This window comes from Nicotiana tomentosiformis, chromosome 5 (genome assembly GCF_000390325.3).
Source record: "Nicotiana tomentosiformis chromosome 5, ASM39032v3, whole genome shotgun sequence".
NCBI lineage: Eukaryota > Viridiplantae > Streptophyta > Magnoliopsida > Solanales > Solanaceae > Nicotiana > Nicotiana tomentosiformis.
In genome coordinates this window covers 138,551,313-138,569,916 of record NC_090816.1, presented here as the reverse complement: position 1 = coordinate 138,569,916, position 18,604 = coordinate 138,551,313, and the positions used below count along the sequence as shown (strand labels likewise).

The 18,604-nt window shown below is 37.8% G+C and overlaps 1 protein-coding gene across 1 annotated transcript; it reads right to left on the bottom strand.

The window, feature by feature from the left end:
• Positions 1-16,651: 16,651 nt before the first annotated feature.
• On the bottom strand, positions 16,652-18,369 carry LOC138893231 (uncharacterized). The gene is made up of 4 exons (XM_070177009.1): positions 18,159-18,369; positions 17,954-18,069; positions 16,915-17,592; positions 16,652-16,660 (listed from the first exon to the last, which is right to left on the bottom strand). The coding sequence occupies exons 1-4, from the start codon at positions 18,367-18,369 to the stop codon at positions 16,652-16,654; spliced, it is 1,014 nt and encodes a 337-aa protein (XP_070033110.1).
• Positions 18,370-18,604: the final 235 nt, after the last annotated feature.

Genomic DNA, 18,604 nt, shown 5'->3' with positions numbered 1-18,604 from the left:
ATACGCCCAAGTCTGAATTCATCATACGAGCCTGTTGGAACTTTCAAATCCCGATTCCAATATTGTTTACTCAAAAATCCAACCTTAGTCAATTCTTTCAACTTAAAGCTTCCGAAATGAGAATTTTCTTTTCAAATCAAGTCTGCACTTCCGAAATTTCAATTCCGACCACGCGTACAAGTCATAATATCTGAAGTGAAGTTGCTCATGGACTCAAACTGTTGAACGACACGCTAGAGCTCAAAACGACCGATCGGATCGTTACATTCTCTCCCACTTAAACATACGTTCGTCCTCGAACGTGCTAAGAACTGCGCTGGAGTTGTCCGAAATCACTGTTTAACACCTCGTGCACCTACCCGTGCTACCACAACTCAGTTGAGCACATTAGCTCGACCAAATCTGAAGATATTCTCTTTTATTTAGGCAAATAAGCCTTAGAACCCAGTTCCAACATCCGAAATTCTCCGCCAGCTGGCTTCCCACATACGAACACTGTATCAATCACCACACGATGTACCAGAACATGACTGCATACCTTTGCTGAACTCACACCATGCACCGCAACATTCACATGACCATAATAACATTCTCTTATCATAATAGCCGAAATCTCACAAATCTGATGCTCACAATACACCTCATGACATATATAAGTCCTGTTTCAACTTTGGCAATACCTCCACGACGGAAGAGCTGTGTAGAAATTCATAACCAACTGTCGAGTCAACAAACCATTGAACCTCTCCTCTTGACTAGAATCATCACCTCATTATGAACCAAATAATAGTATCTGCTCTTTAATATGGTTCATATAATCTGATCGCACTGATCCCTGATACAAAAATCTCGTCTCACCCAGTACAAGCTACTCAGGCAATAAGCCACCTCAGACACGATCAAAAGTCTCATGTGATGCCACAATGTGCCAACAAGCTACCAACTCGAACGTGATACATAAGGAAAATGAACTCTGGAACTCAACCCACGTAACTAATTAGACAACCGAAAAGGTGTCATGAACCTTCCATAGAAAATGGGACACAAAATACGCAAAATAGAATATAAGGGACTATACTCAACATCACACCGTTGCGGCGCGCAACCCGATCCAAACAACATACCCGTGGCGGCGTGCCACCCGATCCATACATAACATCTATAAGAAAATACTTACCGAGCTAAAATGCTCATTACTACAAAATACCCGAATATCGGCCATAAGCACGCTAAGTGCATAATACCATCCCTGGGATGTCAAACAGCGCCATACGCTACAACACTCAAGCACAACTAAGGTGCGATATATGATCTGAATCTCGAGAGTTATCCTGCTCACATAACATCATCGCTACGCGGTACCTTAACACATAAGAAATTGATCAAGCCATTTCACAACTCACATGGCACAATATAGTATTACATGAAATAGCCGACGTCGAAACGACATCCAACGTCTAAATACTCCTCCATAAGGAGTGTTATGCTGAAATGAACACATCCGTCCTGATATAGAGCCCATATTCGTATTTAAATCTATCCACAGACCTCAAGCCGATTCTGATCGCACCGTACTAGGCTAATAACCTTTCAAGGATCCATAATAACCCTTTTTCCCATAACATACAAGACCAGCCATCATAACTGGAACAAACTTCCACAGTCCACAACCAAATGGACCGAGCGCCTTCCAGGCATAAATTCTCGAATTGGCGATATCGCCACAATCTTCATACTTGGTTCCAATATTCACTCATGCAAGTGGCTACATGCCACTCTTATACAATCTTCCCGTGGGACACGCTCCCACGACCTTCCGCACCAGAAAACGAGTCTGCACATTTATACCACCGACCGCACTAAAGTTGTAAAGCAAATCAAAAATCCGAATTCACTACTCAAAGCCTCTTACACAGGACACCGATCTCAGGTGATACTAAAGATAATACCAGATTACTCTGACTATCTGAATCCTTTCCCCGCTCATCCGAGCTCTTGACATTCTTGTCGACACCAAACTACAACCTTGATCCTCAACTTCTGAATCCCATGTCGATCACTGTACTTAGTCATGCCAATGCGCAAGAGTACAAAAATTTCATCTTAACTCCTGAACCACTAATAGGGTAGATACTTTATCAAATAGGAACCTTCTACTTAACTCACTTCAAGAGAACCACTGCAACAAGCGACTAAATCCTCATATCCGCAGAAAATACCAACCTCATGTAGTGGTCTAAACCACCATAACCCCTCCGGGATCCATCTGCACATAACAGGCTATATTACTCGAAAGCCTCCAAATAAGATCGGTTACGGCGACCGTCAAACCTCGCACGTACCGTCACAAATCACATGAATAACCTAACACACCGAAGGAGCTGATCATTACCATCATTATGCCAATTCATACATTGCTAACCAAACCCGACTTCTCCTAATTTACTTTGGATCTTCCTTAGAAATAACAACGGCTCATTTATCAATATAACGAACTCAATCCGCACTCATCCCGAGCGACCCCATGTTCCGACACCATATTGTCTCCAAAACCCACGAACTATTTCATACCCTCCTTGTGCGTATAATCGCGTCTTCAGCTGATACACTTATTCTGATGATTCTTCTATAAATCCAAAGTTGCATGATCCCCTTCCTCTCGTGATATCTCGTAGACCAAAGATAACACGGAACACTCCAAGCTCCTTTATCAATCCGCTGTAGAAGCTCGATATTCAACCATACTATGGACTCGAAATCCTTAGGCACCGCGCCTTAACTTTTGAATCCACTAGGACCGTTATTGAGAGTCACCCACTTTGACTTGGTCCCGAATATAATCAACGCCAAGGCTCCGTTAGCACATGAGTATCCTCTCAAGGAAGCACCTTGTCACGACCCAAAATTAACCCCTATCGTGATAGCGCCTATCGTGGAACTAGGCAAGTCGACTCATTTCAAAGATAATTTCAAGGTTATTTAACATAAAACCTCCATTTAAAGAGTTCAAATCAAAGAAAAATAGAAGTGTGGAAAAGAAAAGCCCGACACCGGGGTCTCACTAGTCATGAGCATATACTATAATCTGTCTAACAATATCAAGGCTAACTCAGCCCGGAAAATAGCTAAATACAACTAGAGGAAGATAAGAGGGAGAAGAGCAGGGGCTGCGATCGCCAAACAGCTACCTTGCTATCTCCAAGAAAATCTGCAACCAGAACACTCAATAACCGCTACTGTGTCCAGCTACACCTGGATCTGCACACAAGGTGCAGGGAGTAACGTGAGTACGCCAACTCAGTAAGTAACAACAATAAATAAAGACTGAGCAGTAGTGACGAGCAATAAAGCATATAACGTTCATATCAGGAAATCTCAGTAAAATACCACATGCTCTTAAAAAAATCAGGATTTGAATCAAACATCTCGTTTAAACCCAGTTCCAGTAAAAATCACTTAAAGACATTTTTTTCCAACAGTTTTTCAAACAAAGGCTCAATGCAAAGGTGAGCAAAAATGATGAAATCATAAACAGCCCCTCGGGCAAAACATCACTTATATACAGCCCCTCGGGCAAACCTCACTGTCACTCGTGCCACTCGGGCATACCTCACAATCACTCTTGCCACTCGGGCATACCTCACAATCACTCTTGCCTCCCAGTCACTCAGCACTCGGCACTCAGCACTCACACTCAGTAGGTACCTGCGCTTACTAGGTGTGTGTACAGACTCCGGAGGGGCTCCTTCACCCCAAGTGCTATAACTGCACAGACAACTCAAGTGCGATAATAATAAAGTATGTTGCAGGCGGGCAGCCCCAATCCACACTCATCCTCACAAATTAGGCCCTCGGCCTCACTCAGTCATAAAGTATGCTGCAGGCGGGTAGCCCCGATCCACACTCATCCTCACAAATCAGGCCACTCGAGCATTTTAGTAAAACAGGGGATTCGGCCCAAAACATTAATATGCATCAAAATAGAGTCATAAAACTAAGTTATGTGGTAAACAAGTATAAACATGACTGAGTATAGATTTTCAATCGAAAACAGTGAGAGGATGGTAAGAAACAGCCCCTAAGGGTCCAAACAGCATTGGCGCAAGGCCCAAACATGGCATTCAGCCCAATTTACAGAAAATCTTTCTAAAACATATAAGTATCAATGGTTTCAACAAAGTATGCAACTTTACAGTTGCTACGGGGCGGACCAAGTCACAAATCCCCAACAGTGCACGCCCACACGCCCGTCACCTAGTATGTGCGTCACTAAAAATAGTAGAATGATACAAAATCCGGGGTTTCATACCCTCAGGACTAGATTTACAGTCGTTACTTACCTCAAAACGTGAAACTTTTTACTCTGCTATGCCTTTGCCTCGCAAATCGGCCTCTGAATGCCTAGAATCTAGTCACAAATAATTCGTTTCAGTCAATAAAATTCATTGGAATTAATTCCACAAGATAATAATGATTTTTCCATAAAAATCCAAAAATTAGCTCAAATATCGCATGTGGGGCCCACGTCTCGAAACCCAACAAAGTTACAAAATCCGAAAGCCCATTCAACCACGAGTCTACCCATACCAATTTTACCAAAATCCGACCTCAACTCGACCCTCAAATCTACAAATCTTATTTCCAAATTTCTAAATTCCAATCTCCAATTTACACCTCAAAATCATGTAATCTAGTCGGATTATTCGATGATACTTACCTCAAGTTTCCCTTGAAAATATATCAAAAATCGCCTCTCCTCAAGCTCCAATTTGTCAAAAATGGCAAATGGAACGAAGTCTCTATTTTTATAATTCTGCCCAGACATCCTCGATCTTGGCCTTCGATCGAGGTCCTCGATCCTGGCCTCGGTCCTACCCCTCGATCCTGGTTCTCGATCCTGGACCTCAATTATGTCTTCGACCGTGACCCTCGACCCTGGGATCGATCATGCCTTCGATCGTGTCCCTCGACTCTGGGCTCGATCATGGCCCCGATCGTGGCCCTCGACCCTGAGCTTGATCTGGGCTTCGATTGTTGCCCTCGACCCTGAGCTCGATCTGGGCTCACATCTGGGCTCGATTTCTGGGCAGAAGCAATTTCCAACAGAAGGAAATTGCAGCAGCTGTTCTAGTTCAATTTTTGATCCGTTAACCATCCGAAACTCACCCGAGGCCCTCGGGGCCTCAACCAGATATACCAACAAGTCCTAAAACATCATACGAACTTAGTCGAATCCTCAAATTACCTCAAACAATGCTAAAACCATGAATTACACCCCCAATTCAAGCCTATTGAACTTTGAAATTTCTAATTTTCACAAACAACTCTGGAACCTATCAAATCACGTCCGATTGACCTCAAATTTTGCACACAAGTCCTAAATAACATAACAGAGGTATTCTAATTTTTAGAATCGGATTCTGACCCCGATATCAAAAAGTCAACCCCCGGTCAAACTTCTCAAAAATAAAACTTTCGGCATTTCAAGCCTAATTCCTCTACGGACTTCCAAATAATATTTCGGACACTCTCCTAAGCCCAATATCACCATACGGAGCTATTGGAATCATCAAAATTCAAATCCGAGGTCGTTTACATATATGTCCATATGTGTCTCATTTCACTCCGAGTTCCTTCCGGACTCGAACCCACTAACCCGATATAACATAATATAGCTGAATAATACCAAAAATAAGTAGGAATGGGGGAAAAGGGTTATAACTCTCGAAACGACCGGCCGAGTCATTACACACTTGGCCGAATCATCTTCCTTGTAACTCGCCTCTACACGAAGCATAAATCCTGAATCTTCCCAAAGCCTGAGCATGAATCGATAAGGCCAACTATAGCACACATTCCTCAAATCGCTTGCTCAAATTACCATTGATGTTCTCTTTCCTTAGTCGTAATAACCCATCAATATGCCGATAACTAGAAATCTTACAAATAGATGACCATGCAATCCAACTGTAGGCAGTGGGACTCTCCCACTTAGCTTGAAGCTACTATTGCATAAACCTGGAACCCATCAAGATTCTTCCTTCATCGACATGATCTAGCACAATCAACCCACCAAATTCCTCGAACTCCTTCTATTAACCTTTAATGAACACTCTGAATCACTAACCACATTCACATATTCGACCTCTTGCCAGATAACCAGTAGAATTCTTTCGTGACAGCTCCATCAACACCACGCAACCGCTAACCTGCTCACAGGAGATAAACCACCTGTGTAAATTACATGCCAACATATTCCCACTATGCTGCACCGAGTACAATTACCACGAAGCCAACAAACCATCCTGAGCCCATGCTCATCCACCAGCTTTACAGGTCCGTTAACTCCTCATGGATATCAACTAAAGGTGTGACAATACATTCCAATCCAAAGTCATGTTGTATTCTTCTTCATACCAAGCAACTCCCTCCTGTCACACCCAATCTTCTTTAATATAGCAGCCAATATTCCAAATTAAGTCCGTAGACCTAGTCACGGTCCACCATGAATCCCAAATCTCTCTAAACTTTCCCAATGCGTGTAGTCATCCTACCACAAAACCCACATGCTACTCTTCTACTCACCCACTTTGGTCAAACTCGCTCCATTAAGTAACTACCCGACTCTTGTTTCTCACGCTTGGACTTCTATAAGTTTATCCATCGCAAAGCACCTCACACATGTCCTTCCTCATCCTTCGTTGCCCAGTTGTTGCCTTAAATCAAAATCTACCTCTGTAGCACTTGAACCGATAGATTGCTACCAACTTTAAACCATTCTAGAAATCATCTTTCTCGAGTCATCAATACCAGGAATGCTGATTCGATCCTGAACCCTTGCACACTGCGACCTCTGACAGTCGCTTTCTCGGTACTATTTATAATACTCTGCCCCAAGGCGAATTAAAGGAAACCATAACACCGGCGAACTTAACACATAATAACCAATCAAGGACGATGGCGCCACATCACAAGCAAAGATTCCGCCATGCTCAAAAATATCGAGTCTCGCTACTCCATCAACCCAATTCTAAACATTCTTAGTTCGATTGCCTTTCCTTCGTCGGGAGTAAAATACCGAATCTGAATCATGCACTGAGTAAACCTCTTTTCAAGACATTCATTGCCCTGAGACATAGGCAAGCATCCTACCATCACATCAATATTACGGAACAACAACTCTTGAGCATCATAGCAACTTGTGCATAGCCTCAAAGCTCTCAGAAGTACAGTTACTGGGCTGAAATGACAAAATATCCCTCCACAAGGCGACGACAATAGCCCAATCAACTATGCAGGGAGAAATACCCCACACCACATCTGTAGTACTATTACAATTCCTTAATTTCCGATTTATAACCAGCGCTTCACGTCGCATAAGATTGAATGAGAAAGAGATGAAAGCATAAGCCTCAAAGGAATCAAATCGCACGATGAGAAATCAAGAAGGGAAGTGCTCCTAACAGCCCTGTAGCCTCTTGAAGATAAGTACAGACGTCTCCGTATCGATCCGTAAGACTCGTTCATGACTCGTGAGACCTAAGTGAACCTAGCGCTCTGATACCATGTTGTCACGACCCAAAATCCATAAAGGTCGTGATGGCACCGGACTTCATTACCAGGCAAGGCAACACTAAATAGTTAATTAAATCCTTATTTAAATACTTTTGAAATCGTAAATTTACTTTAATTTATCTAGTAAAAGATGAATTTACAAAATAAATAACAATGTTTTCCAATTACAATAGTGAACATCCCGTAATCATCCCAGAACCCGGTGTCATAAGTGCATGAGCCTTTTCTAGAAATTTAAAATAAAATACAATAGATGTCCGGAATACAACTTGGACAGGAAAGAAAATACAATTCACTGAAGGAGACTCTGCTGGTTGCGGTGCGTCGTATAGGATGCAGCTCACCTAAGTTCCCGCCATAATCGCGCCTCTGCGCCCACAAGGCCTCTAAACATATGTGTACATGCACAAAAATATGCAGCAAGTGTAGTATGAGTACGTAAATCAACGCGTACCCAGTAAGTATCCCGCCTAACCCCGAAGAAGTAGTGACGAGGGGTCGACTTCGACACTTACTATGGGCTAGAAATGGGATATCAATGGTATAATTAAGTATGGATCATATGAACGGTTGCAAGCTCAATATTTTGAAGTAAGTAAGCAGTTCTATCATAATTAAGAAATCTCCAAATTTATCTCCCATTATTTAACAATTTAACTCAGGTCGAGGAGGCAATATCATTATTTATAAATTTCAAGGCAAGCAATACAAGCATGCGCAAATCATGTCGAGGTTGTACGGCCCGGTCCAACAAATATTTAAACTGTGCACTGCCAGAGGGTCGAATGGCGCGAACCATAGATGCATCTATTTAATCTACCGAGGCGTTCGGCCCGTTTCACAAAATATAACACATTCAAATAATCAATCAAGAATTCATCAAGGGGCAATTATCCAAGAAAAAGGCAATTTCTCTCTTAAAAGTCAAGAAAATAATGCCTAGCCTTTTAGAAATTTATTAACACAGTTCGATATGATTTAAGCATTTTAAATTGACAACAAGATTTCAAATATTACAAGTAAGCATGCTTTTGGGTCCTAGACTACCCGAACTTAGGCATAATAGTAGCTACGCACGGACTCTCGTCACCTTGTGCGTACGTATCCCCCACAAATAGGAGCACATAGTGATTTATTTCACCTATGGGGTAAATTCCCTCTTACAAGGTTAAAAAGGAGACTTACCTCCCTCCGATGTTCCATAACCGGCTCCCAAGCCATTCAATCAACTCAAACCGATGCCCAATGCTCCAAAACTAGTCAATAAATAAGCAAATCCATAAATATGTACTCTAATACTCATTTTAATCCAATTTATAACAATTCCCAACTCCGTTCGAAAATTCGATAAAAATCACCCTCGGGCCCACGTGCCCGGATTCCAAAACTTTTCAAAGATAAACTTTACCCATAACCCCACGAACTCAAATATAAAATTATTCTCCATTTCATGCCCAATTTCGTGATCAAAATCCAAGAATACCAATTTCTAGGTTTCCTACCAAAACCCCATAATTTCTACAAATTTTCATGTCTAAATCCATATATAAACCATGTATTTAACTCACAATGTGCAGGAATTACCTACCTCATAATAGATGATGAAATCTCCTCTTCAAAAGCTCCAAAAATTGCCCAACCAAAATGAAATGTGGAGGAAAATGACCAAATCCCATATATAAAACTTCACTGCCCAGGTCCGCCCTTTTTCGCGATCGCGGAAAAACCATCGCGATCGCGAAGGCCAAAGACACATCGTCCCCAAATTTCCTCTTCGCGTTCGCGTTCCTCACGACGCGTTCACGAAGCTTTCCTCCCTCACTGCTACGCGTTCGCATACCCAGCCTCGCATTCGCGTAGGCCAAACATCCTCAGGCTCAGTCCTCATTTCCTTTTACGCGTTCGTGACTTCCCACTCGCGTGCGCGTAGGTTCCTCAATTTCTTCACCGCGTTCGCGAAGGCCAAATCCCAGCAGTCTCAAAGTTTCTCTTCGCGAATGCGGGACTCCCTTCGCGTTTGCGAATAAGAAAACCAGATACCAGATACAGCAGTAGCAAATAATTCTATTTTGGTCTGAAACCACCCCGAAACACACCCGAGGCCCCCTGGACCCCGTCCATTCTTACCAACCAGTCCCATAACATAACACAAACTTGCTCGAGACCTCAAATCACATCAAACAAGATCGAAATCATGAATCGCACCCCAATTCAAACTTAATGAACTTTGAAACTTCAACTTCTACAATCGATGCTAAAACCTATCAAATCACGTCCGATTGTCCTCAAATTTTGCACACAAGTCACATTTGACATTACGGACCTACTCCGACTTTTGGAATCGGAATCCGACCCCGATATCAAAAAGTCCACTTCCGGTCAAACTTCTCGAAAATCTTCAAATTCCTAACTTTCGCCAAACGACTCCAAAATGACCTACGCACCTCCAAATCTACTTCCGGGCGCGCTCCCAATATCGGAATCACCATACAGAGCTATTCTCAGACTCGGAATTCCAAACGGATATCGATAATATTGAATTGCACTTCAACCCAAATTTATGAAATTCTTCCAAAATGCCAACTTCCACAATAGGCTCTGAAACGCTCTCGGGTCATCCAAAATCCGATCCGGACCTACGCCCAAGTCTGAAATCATCATACGAACTTGTTGGAACCTTCAAATCCTGATTCCGATATCGTTTACTCAAAAATTCAACCTTAGTCAATTCTTTCAACTTAAAGCTTCCGAAATGAGAATTTTCTTTTCAAATCAACTCTGAACTTCCGAAATTTCAATTCCGACCACGCGTACAAGTCATAATACCTGAAGTGAAGTTGCTCATGGCCTCAAACTGTTGAACAATGCGCTAGAGCTCAAAACGACCGATCGGGTCGTTATAGTGTCATACTTCTTGATATGATATTTGCAAGTAATACATGACATAGAAATATTATTTCAATTTCGCCGAGGCATCTACAAAGAATAATTCAGTTATAGCAGAGTCGACTCTTTATAATATAGTCTTGAAAGCTTGTTCTTGTTTAGGATTTAGCTTTAATTGTGCTTCCTCATACACTTGTATAACATTTTGATTCTTAATGATATATTAACCTTTTTACTTTATGTTCTAACGCTCTTTTTATGGAATAAGTTTATGTGCCTTAAGATTTATTTTAACTTGAATAAGAATTTTACTCATGTGATGAATTTTAAAAATAATTGAATTGGATTCTCTTGCTAAATAATTAATTAAAGGATTTAATTATTTGATTTTAACATAAAAAATAATTTATTCTATGTTGATTCATATCTTAATATTAGTTCATCTCTTGTTTTTGAATATTTAATCTTAATTATAATTTTATCCACCATAAATTTTATTTTTAAAGAGTAAAAGATTGATATGACATTTCACTTTTAGATCTTTATGTCTGTAGAATCATTAGTGGTATTGACTCTTGCCAACCATTTTTTCTCCTCTTTCTCACACATCTATATTCTTAAATACTTTCTTAGTTGTTGTTTAATAATTGGGTATCTTTTAATATTACACAAAAAATTAATAAAAAAAATATTATTTGAGTAGGAAAAAAGTTCAAATATAATATAAAAATATATTATCGTGGTGATAGTTTTTTTCCTCAATGTCAACTCATTATGTAGTCCATTTAATATTACTTTTTTTTTGTATTGGATATTATGGAGTGGTAATGTATTGCCAATGCGGAGAATTCTGACGAAATTAATTTTATTAAACATTCCTACATATTTTTAATAATAATTTAATAGGAATTTTTTTATTAATTTTAAAATCTTAAATATTAAAAATTAGCATAGAAGGTATTGTAGTCCAAAAAAAAGTTATTGCAGTTATGCCCTTTCCCTATGAGTTCTTTCGTTTAGTATTTTAGGGCTATTTTGGTATATTAATATTGTATTTATGCTTTTATAATAATATAGGCTCTCCCTTTTCTAAATGGATTTGGACAATATAATACATTCTCAAATTAAATTAGTAATAGGACATTATAATACGTTTTCAAATTAAATTAGTGATAGGAATTTTTAAGAAGTATATCCAAAAAGTAATAGGATTACATGACTAAAGGTATTTACTTGTTCAATTTTATATGAATTAAACAACCAGAATGCAATTATACTAATATGATTCTTAAAGGTAATCATGTAATATTCCTAACGTATAGTATTATGTTCTAAAACTAATAGGATTCTAAGGCTAATATCTAGAATTTCGGTTATGTCCTTTTATTATGATTTATTATGCTCAATATTATAAGGTTATTTTTGTAAACCAATATTGTATTCATACTTTTATAATAATATAGATTATAAAAGTTGAGGTTTCGATATATGTGCTTAGTTGAATTAAAATACATTGAGGGTATTTTAATAATTTCATCTACATCTGTAATTTAATATACCTACGTGGCTTCTACTCCTGCACCCACCGCACAGTCTGTTAGGTTTTAGTTTTAATGATGAAAATAATATAATTGCACTTGGTATAGGGACTCAAGGAAACCATCCAAGATTAGAGGAATCAATTAAAGGAACTCAAGGAAAGCATCCAAGATTAAAGTAATCAATCAAAGACAAGGAAATCAATCCAAGATTGATTGAAGCGGAAAACAAGTACCGAAGATTTTTCAAGATGATCGATCAAGTTGCTATTACTGGAAGGACCAAAAATCAAGGAGTAAATCCGGCGCTATCAAGACCTGTAGAAGGAAAGCTATTAAAGTCCTTTCATCAAGGAAGAGCAACGGCAAATAACCTTATTCTTGAAAAGAATAAATCTCTTTCCAAGGATCAAATCTCTTGGGTTGCAAATCTCTTCAGCAACGGCCTCTTACAAAGTATTTATACACATTCTTAAGCCTTAAAAAACATACTTTGATCGAACCAAATACCCTCTCTTTGTTCTACTGCAAACAAACATTGTAGCTCTATTAGATCTGCTGTGTAACAAGTTAGAGAAGAAAGAGAGAAAAATACTTGTGAGGCATTGTATCAAAAAGAAAATAGTGACATAGAAACTGAGCTATTGGTGTAAACCACACCATTCACGATTGTACTCCATAAACTCATTCACTGAAAGAGAACTCCCTTGCAACCCAATGGGACTGGACTAGGATTCACATTGAATCCGAACCAGTATAAAAATTTCGGTGTCTTTAATTCCTGCACTTTATTTCTGCATCTTAATTTCTGTTCTTCTTATTATCTGGTTATTACATCTAGTCGACTAATTAGAAAACTAGTCAACTAGTAGCTATTAAAATATAAAAATAAATAATTCACCCTCCCTCCCCCCTGTACTTTCAATTGGTATCAGAGCAAGGCTCACACATGTTTACTACTTATCTTCTTCTTTACTGCAGATCTAACTTGGTAGTGTTCTTAGTTCTAAGTTATCTTGGGGGTTGGGGATTGGACGTGTTAACTGTGTCCTGTTGTGTCATGTCTCTCGCGGCACACCCTAGCCTATGGACGACGGCAACTGACGGCAGTTTAATAAGGTCTAATCGACATCCTACAAGGATCCCTCACACTATGAACATAGAACAGTAACCTAGTAAGATCAGAAGCTTTTAAAGAAGATAAACAGTAAACCTATGCAGAGATGAATAGTATAGAAGTGTCTAAGAGTTATAACATGAACAAGATAACAGGATTTCGACGAACCCTAAAGACAGTATAACAGGTTTAGCCTAACATGTTTAACATGGCTCTGATACCATTAAGAGGTTTTATCTTTAAAATAGATAAAATAAATGTGGAATTAAATAGTAAAGACAGAAATACTTACTTGTTAAAAGCTTTATTCAAACATAATAGAACATTTTACAGTGAGGGAAAGAAAAGATAGGGAAAAACTTGGGAAATTTTTCGGATGCCCCCTATTATAATGATAGAAGTCTTATATAGACTTCAGATTATTGTTGAGTTAATCTCAACCATTTGAATGGACGATCTCAGTTTGCTGTCTGTTGCTTTACTGAAAGGTCGTCTGTTGCTTTTTTGAAGAGGCGAGTACTGTGTTTGTCTTCTTGTGATAGTCATTATCAGATGACTCCTTCTTTTTGAAGAGTCGTTTGTCTTTTCTGGAGAATCATTATCTTCAGTTACTATTCTTCTTCTGCATAGGACCGGTAAGCTTAGGCTATTCCATGTGGGTCCTCCATGTCCCCATTATCTTGGTTTTCTGTTGAGGAAGATGCTGATACTGTGTCTAACATAGCCTGTACTTCTACTGGGCTTGCTGTTTCAATGTTTGCTAAGACTTCTAGGAGTCTCTTTTTTAATTTTGCCTGTGAGCTGGTACATCCACTCCTGCTAGATGGTTTGGGTTTCTTGATCTCTCTTGATTCAGGAACCCATCCTTTGATTTTTGGTATTTTAACTAAATATTGAATTCGTTCGATTTGTTCTATTTCGAACGTCCAACTAATAACAAAAGAAATCCTTTTTGCAAAGTAATATTTACAAATCTTGATGTGGTCTGGTAGGGTAGAGATTTCCTGTTCTTTTTGGAATCTCTCATAATGAATATGGAAGCTTCGGGACATTGATTGCTCTGTTCCTCCGAATGCTTTCCACCAATTATAGAACCATCTTGGTATGACTGACTTAGCTGCTTGTTCGCTGTATTTTACGAACCATGTATGAGAACCCGGGCGTAGGTATGTAAAGTTATACCATGCGTCCATGTAATCTTTAAAATTATATGTTTGAGGTCTGAATTGTACAGAGAGCACAATTAGGGTGTGCAAATGATCCATTCCCCAATCAAAGGGGCTCATAATTTTATGAATGGTAAATCTAGAATACCTAATACTGTCAGGGTCTTTGTCATCTCTGGGGGTATGCTCAAAACTAACTGAACATGTATCTGTAAGAATAAATTCATAATACCTTCTTGACTTTAGAGGGTCACTTGTTTCAACATAATTCCTGTTTGTATAACAGGGTCTAATCAGATCTTGTTTGTCGAAGTTTTCGTATCCTTTGTCCAATTCTATCACTTTGATTGGTGCTTTGGAGATTATTTCAAATATTTTTTTTTCTTGAGAAACCGATTTTTTACCTTCCTTTTTGGATGGTGTCTCTGGCTTGACTGCTTGTGCAAATGACTCTGGGGTCTTCATTTCATAATCTGAACTGGTGAGTGTCTTACCAGTCTGGCTTGTCGAAGCTTTCGAAGAATCTTGTTGGAATGGTCCTTCTATTTTTGGAATAGTACCAAGGACTTTCATTGTAGCTGGTTTATTTATAGTGGGAACTCTCGGAGGGGTTACCATTATATTTAGAGGTGGTCTCACGGGTAAGGGGGATAATAATCTGCTAGTGCAGAATAACTATTTTCTCTCTTTGGTGAGGCCCTGAAGGGACCCTTCTGGTTCGAAAGTCGGGTAAAGAATTTTTCTCACCTTTAATAAACTCAATTTAAAAATCAAAACTAGATAATAGTGCTTGCTATCTGGCAAAAATCTGTTTTGAAATGAGGTTTTTAACATCTTTTTGTAAAATCTCTTTAGCTGACTTACAATCAACTCTTAATAAAAATTCTTTATTTATTAAGTCGTCTTGAAACTTCGTAATACATAGTACTATAGACAAAATCTCTTTTTTGACTGTACTATAGTTTTTCTGAGCCGAATTCCAAATTCCGGAAGTGAAACGGACTAATTGTTCTGAAGAGTTCAAAGAGACTCGTTGTTTGAGAATACCACTATACCCTTCATCAGAAGCGTCAGTTTCAACTATCATGAATGCCTCAGGATTAGGAATGCCTAGACAAGGAAGTTTTTGAACAATAGATTTGACTCTTTTGACAGTGTTAGTTTGTTCTTGACTCCATGGAACTGGATTCTTTCTGAGACGCTTGTATAGTGGTTCACAGATTTTTTTAATATTAGGAATGATGTCTGCTACATAATTAAGGCTTCCTAAGAACCTTTGTAATTATGTTTTATCTATAATTTCATCAGGAAATCTTGAGGAGAACTCAATGGCTCTACAGATTGGTTTGTAAGTGCCTTGGTACAGATCATGTCCTAAGAATCTGATAGTTCTTTGGAACAACCTAATTTTCTTAGCACTAACTACTAGTCCATTATGTTTTACAATTTTAAAGAATGTATTTAAATGTTTAAAGTGAGATTTTATATCTTCAGAAAATATTAAAACATCGTCAATGTAAACAATTGACATATTACTATATGGATTGAATATGTTATTCATAATGTTTTGAAATTCTGATGGGGCATTTTTTAACCCGAAAGGCATTACGTTCCATTCATATTTTCCAAAGGGGACATTGAAAGCAGTTTTATATTTATCTTTTTTGCTAATTTGAATTTGCCAAAATCCTGACTTCATGTCTAATTTGCTATAAATATTTGCTTTATAAGTTCTTTTTAATAAATCTCTTTTATTAGGTATTGGGTACCTAATCCATTGTAAAACCTTGTTTAATGGTTTATAATTAATAACTAATCTGAGAGCTCCTCTTTCCTTTTCTGCACTTTTATTAACATAAAAGGCTGCACAACTCCAAGGTGATTTAGAGGGTGTGATAATCTTCTTTTTAAGGAGATCGTTTATTTTATTTTTACAAACTTCCATGAGTTCATGATTCATTTGAATAGGCCTAGCCTTTGTGGGTATGGCATGTTCAGTAAATTCATTAATATAAGGAAGTTCGATTACATGCCTTTTCCTTTCCCAGAAGGCATTAGGTAATTCTGAACAAACTTCCAATTCGAGTTTTTCTTGGAAAGTTTTTATCCTTTCCTCCATTCCCGGGGTTTTTAAAGTTTGTTCAATTTTGTGAACTTTTATATTATTTTTTAAATAATTTACCTGATTTGAAAGCAGGTTTATTTTAAAAATAGTCTTTGATTTGAGGAAGTAACTTTCCTCTTTGGAGATGGAATTAACATAAGGGAATTTTATTTCCTTTCCTAATATTGTAGTACAAATAGCTTCTAAATTATCATGAAATGGTTTAATCTGAGTTATAAAAGGTATACCTAGGATAATTTCTTCATTAATATCCCTGGTTACCGCAAAATCATTTATAAAACAGATTCCATCATTACAGATGTGGGCTTTTGATAGTTTATAATCTATCTTTAATTTTTCTCCTGTGGCGGAATATAATTTTGTAGTACTTTTTTCAAAGTATTTGGTTGGTATTATTCCTTCCATTATGCAGTTTATATCTGCTCCTGAGTCTAATAATGCTAATTTATTAATCGTAATGTCTTTTACCTTTAAGGTAATAGGAATATGATAACTATGGGCTCTTACCTTAGTAATTTTTGCCATTGCTGTACCGCTAGTTGATTCTTTATCAATTTTTGAATTATCATCATCTGTGAAGTATTCACTAATAGTTTCTTTTTTATTGGCTGCTTGTAATACTTCATTTGTAAGATTTTCCATTTCTATTTTGTCAAGTCTAAGCTTAACCATTTTTATTTCATCTTTTACAGATTTTAATTCTGTTTGGAGATGTTGAATAGTTGGTTTATCGTCTTTGACTGAAAATCTATTCATAACCTCTTTCATATTAAAGGGTTCTATTTTATGATGATTTCCTTTTTGATTAATAATGATATTTTTTAATTCTTTTAAGTATTTTGTTTTAATATCTTCATCATCTATGTGATTGATAATATCAAATAATACTTCTTTAGAGTCATTAGTAAGGACTTTAATAAAATTTTGTCTGCACACACATATTGCACCAGTGCAGTTACAGTTGTCTTCTTGAGAGCTACTGCTACTGTCTGAGCTATATGCCATGTTTATCATTTCATTGTCGCTGTCAGAATAGCTTTCATCTGATGACGACGATGACGTGCTGTTTTCATTTTGTTCAAGAATAGCAAATAGCTTTTCTTTAATGTTTTCATCAAGTTCTAAGGTATTAACCTTCTTCTTTTTCTTGTTGGTGACTGGGCATTCATTAGCTCTATGCCCTGTCTTACCACATGACCAACATTTATCACCATGTTCCTTTTTAGAACGTCTTTTAAATCTTCTTTTCTTAGGAGTTCCTTCCTTTTTTTCTTTACGCTTATGGCGTCTTTTTATTTTTTTCAGAAGATTTCTTATGTTGTTTTGCTCTTTTAGATGGAGCAGCAATAGTTTTGAAACCGAAATCTTGACAGAAACTTCCTAATTCTATTTTGGATTGAAGTCTGTCTTTTTTAATAAGACTTTTAAGTTTTAGGTCTGTACATAAGTCAAGGCCTGTTACATTAATAAAACTGATTAAATCCCCATATGTAAGATTGTCATAAGGGATTTGACCGTTAAATCTATCTTTGATTTTAGTTCTTACCTTTTCGGCAAATAATCTTGGTAAACCACTGATAAATCTTTCTTTCCAAAAAGCACTACCGCAGTCTTCTCTAATCATAACTTTTTCTATAAACATATCTTTATACCATCTAAAATCTGTTAATTTTGGACTGTTAAGATTGTTAAGAAGTTCTAAACTCCTATCTTGGAAAAGTTTTGATTCTCCGATGAAGTGTTAGCAATACAGTAGATTAAAGTTGCAGAAGCATCTTCTCTACCTTCTTGCTCTGCAACTTGTATTCCTGATTCAGTTTTTATTATGGTTGCTATTGTAGTAGCTCCTAGGATTTGATTTCTATTTATTTCTGTAAGATAATTATCCCACCAATTTTTTAACATTCTAGTGAAACCTGAAACTATTAAAGTTGCGGCATATTTGTCTGAAGCTCTTTTCATTTTATAGGTAGTTACTGCAATACCGATTTCATGAAGTTTTTTGTAGATTTGGCTTTCAGCCAATCCGTCTATGTTCCATTCTGTGATACCAGTTCCTTCGTGACTAGAACTAGTTAAATAGATATCTTCTTCAAATTGTACATCTGGGAATGAAGCCCTTCCATAGTAATTCTTTTTATTAGAATGCCTTGGATCGTTAGTAATTCTGTTGATTTCAGAATCAATGGATTTGATT

Bases quoted from the DNA above. Each gene is read 5' to 3' on its own strand.
- LOC138893231 (XM_070177009.1), bottom strand. From the start codon at position 18,369: ATGAAAAGAGCTTCAGACAAATATGCCGCAACTTTAATAGTTTCAGGT. The intron at 18,070-18,158 runs GTATTGCTAACA...CAAAATTAACAG, and splicing joins TTCTGCAACTTTAATCTACT to ATTTTAGATGGTATAAAGAT. The intron at 17,593-17,953 runs GTAAGAACTAAA...TCATGTGGTAAG, and splicing joins CAAGATTATTTGCCGAAAAG to ACAGGGCATAGAGCTAATGA.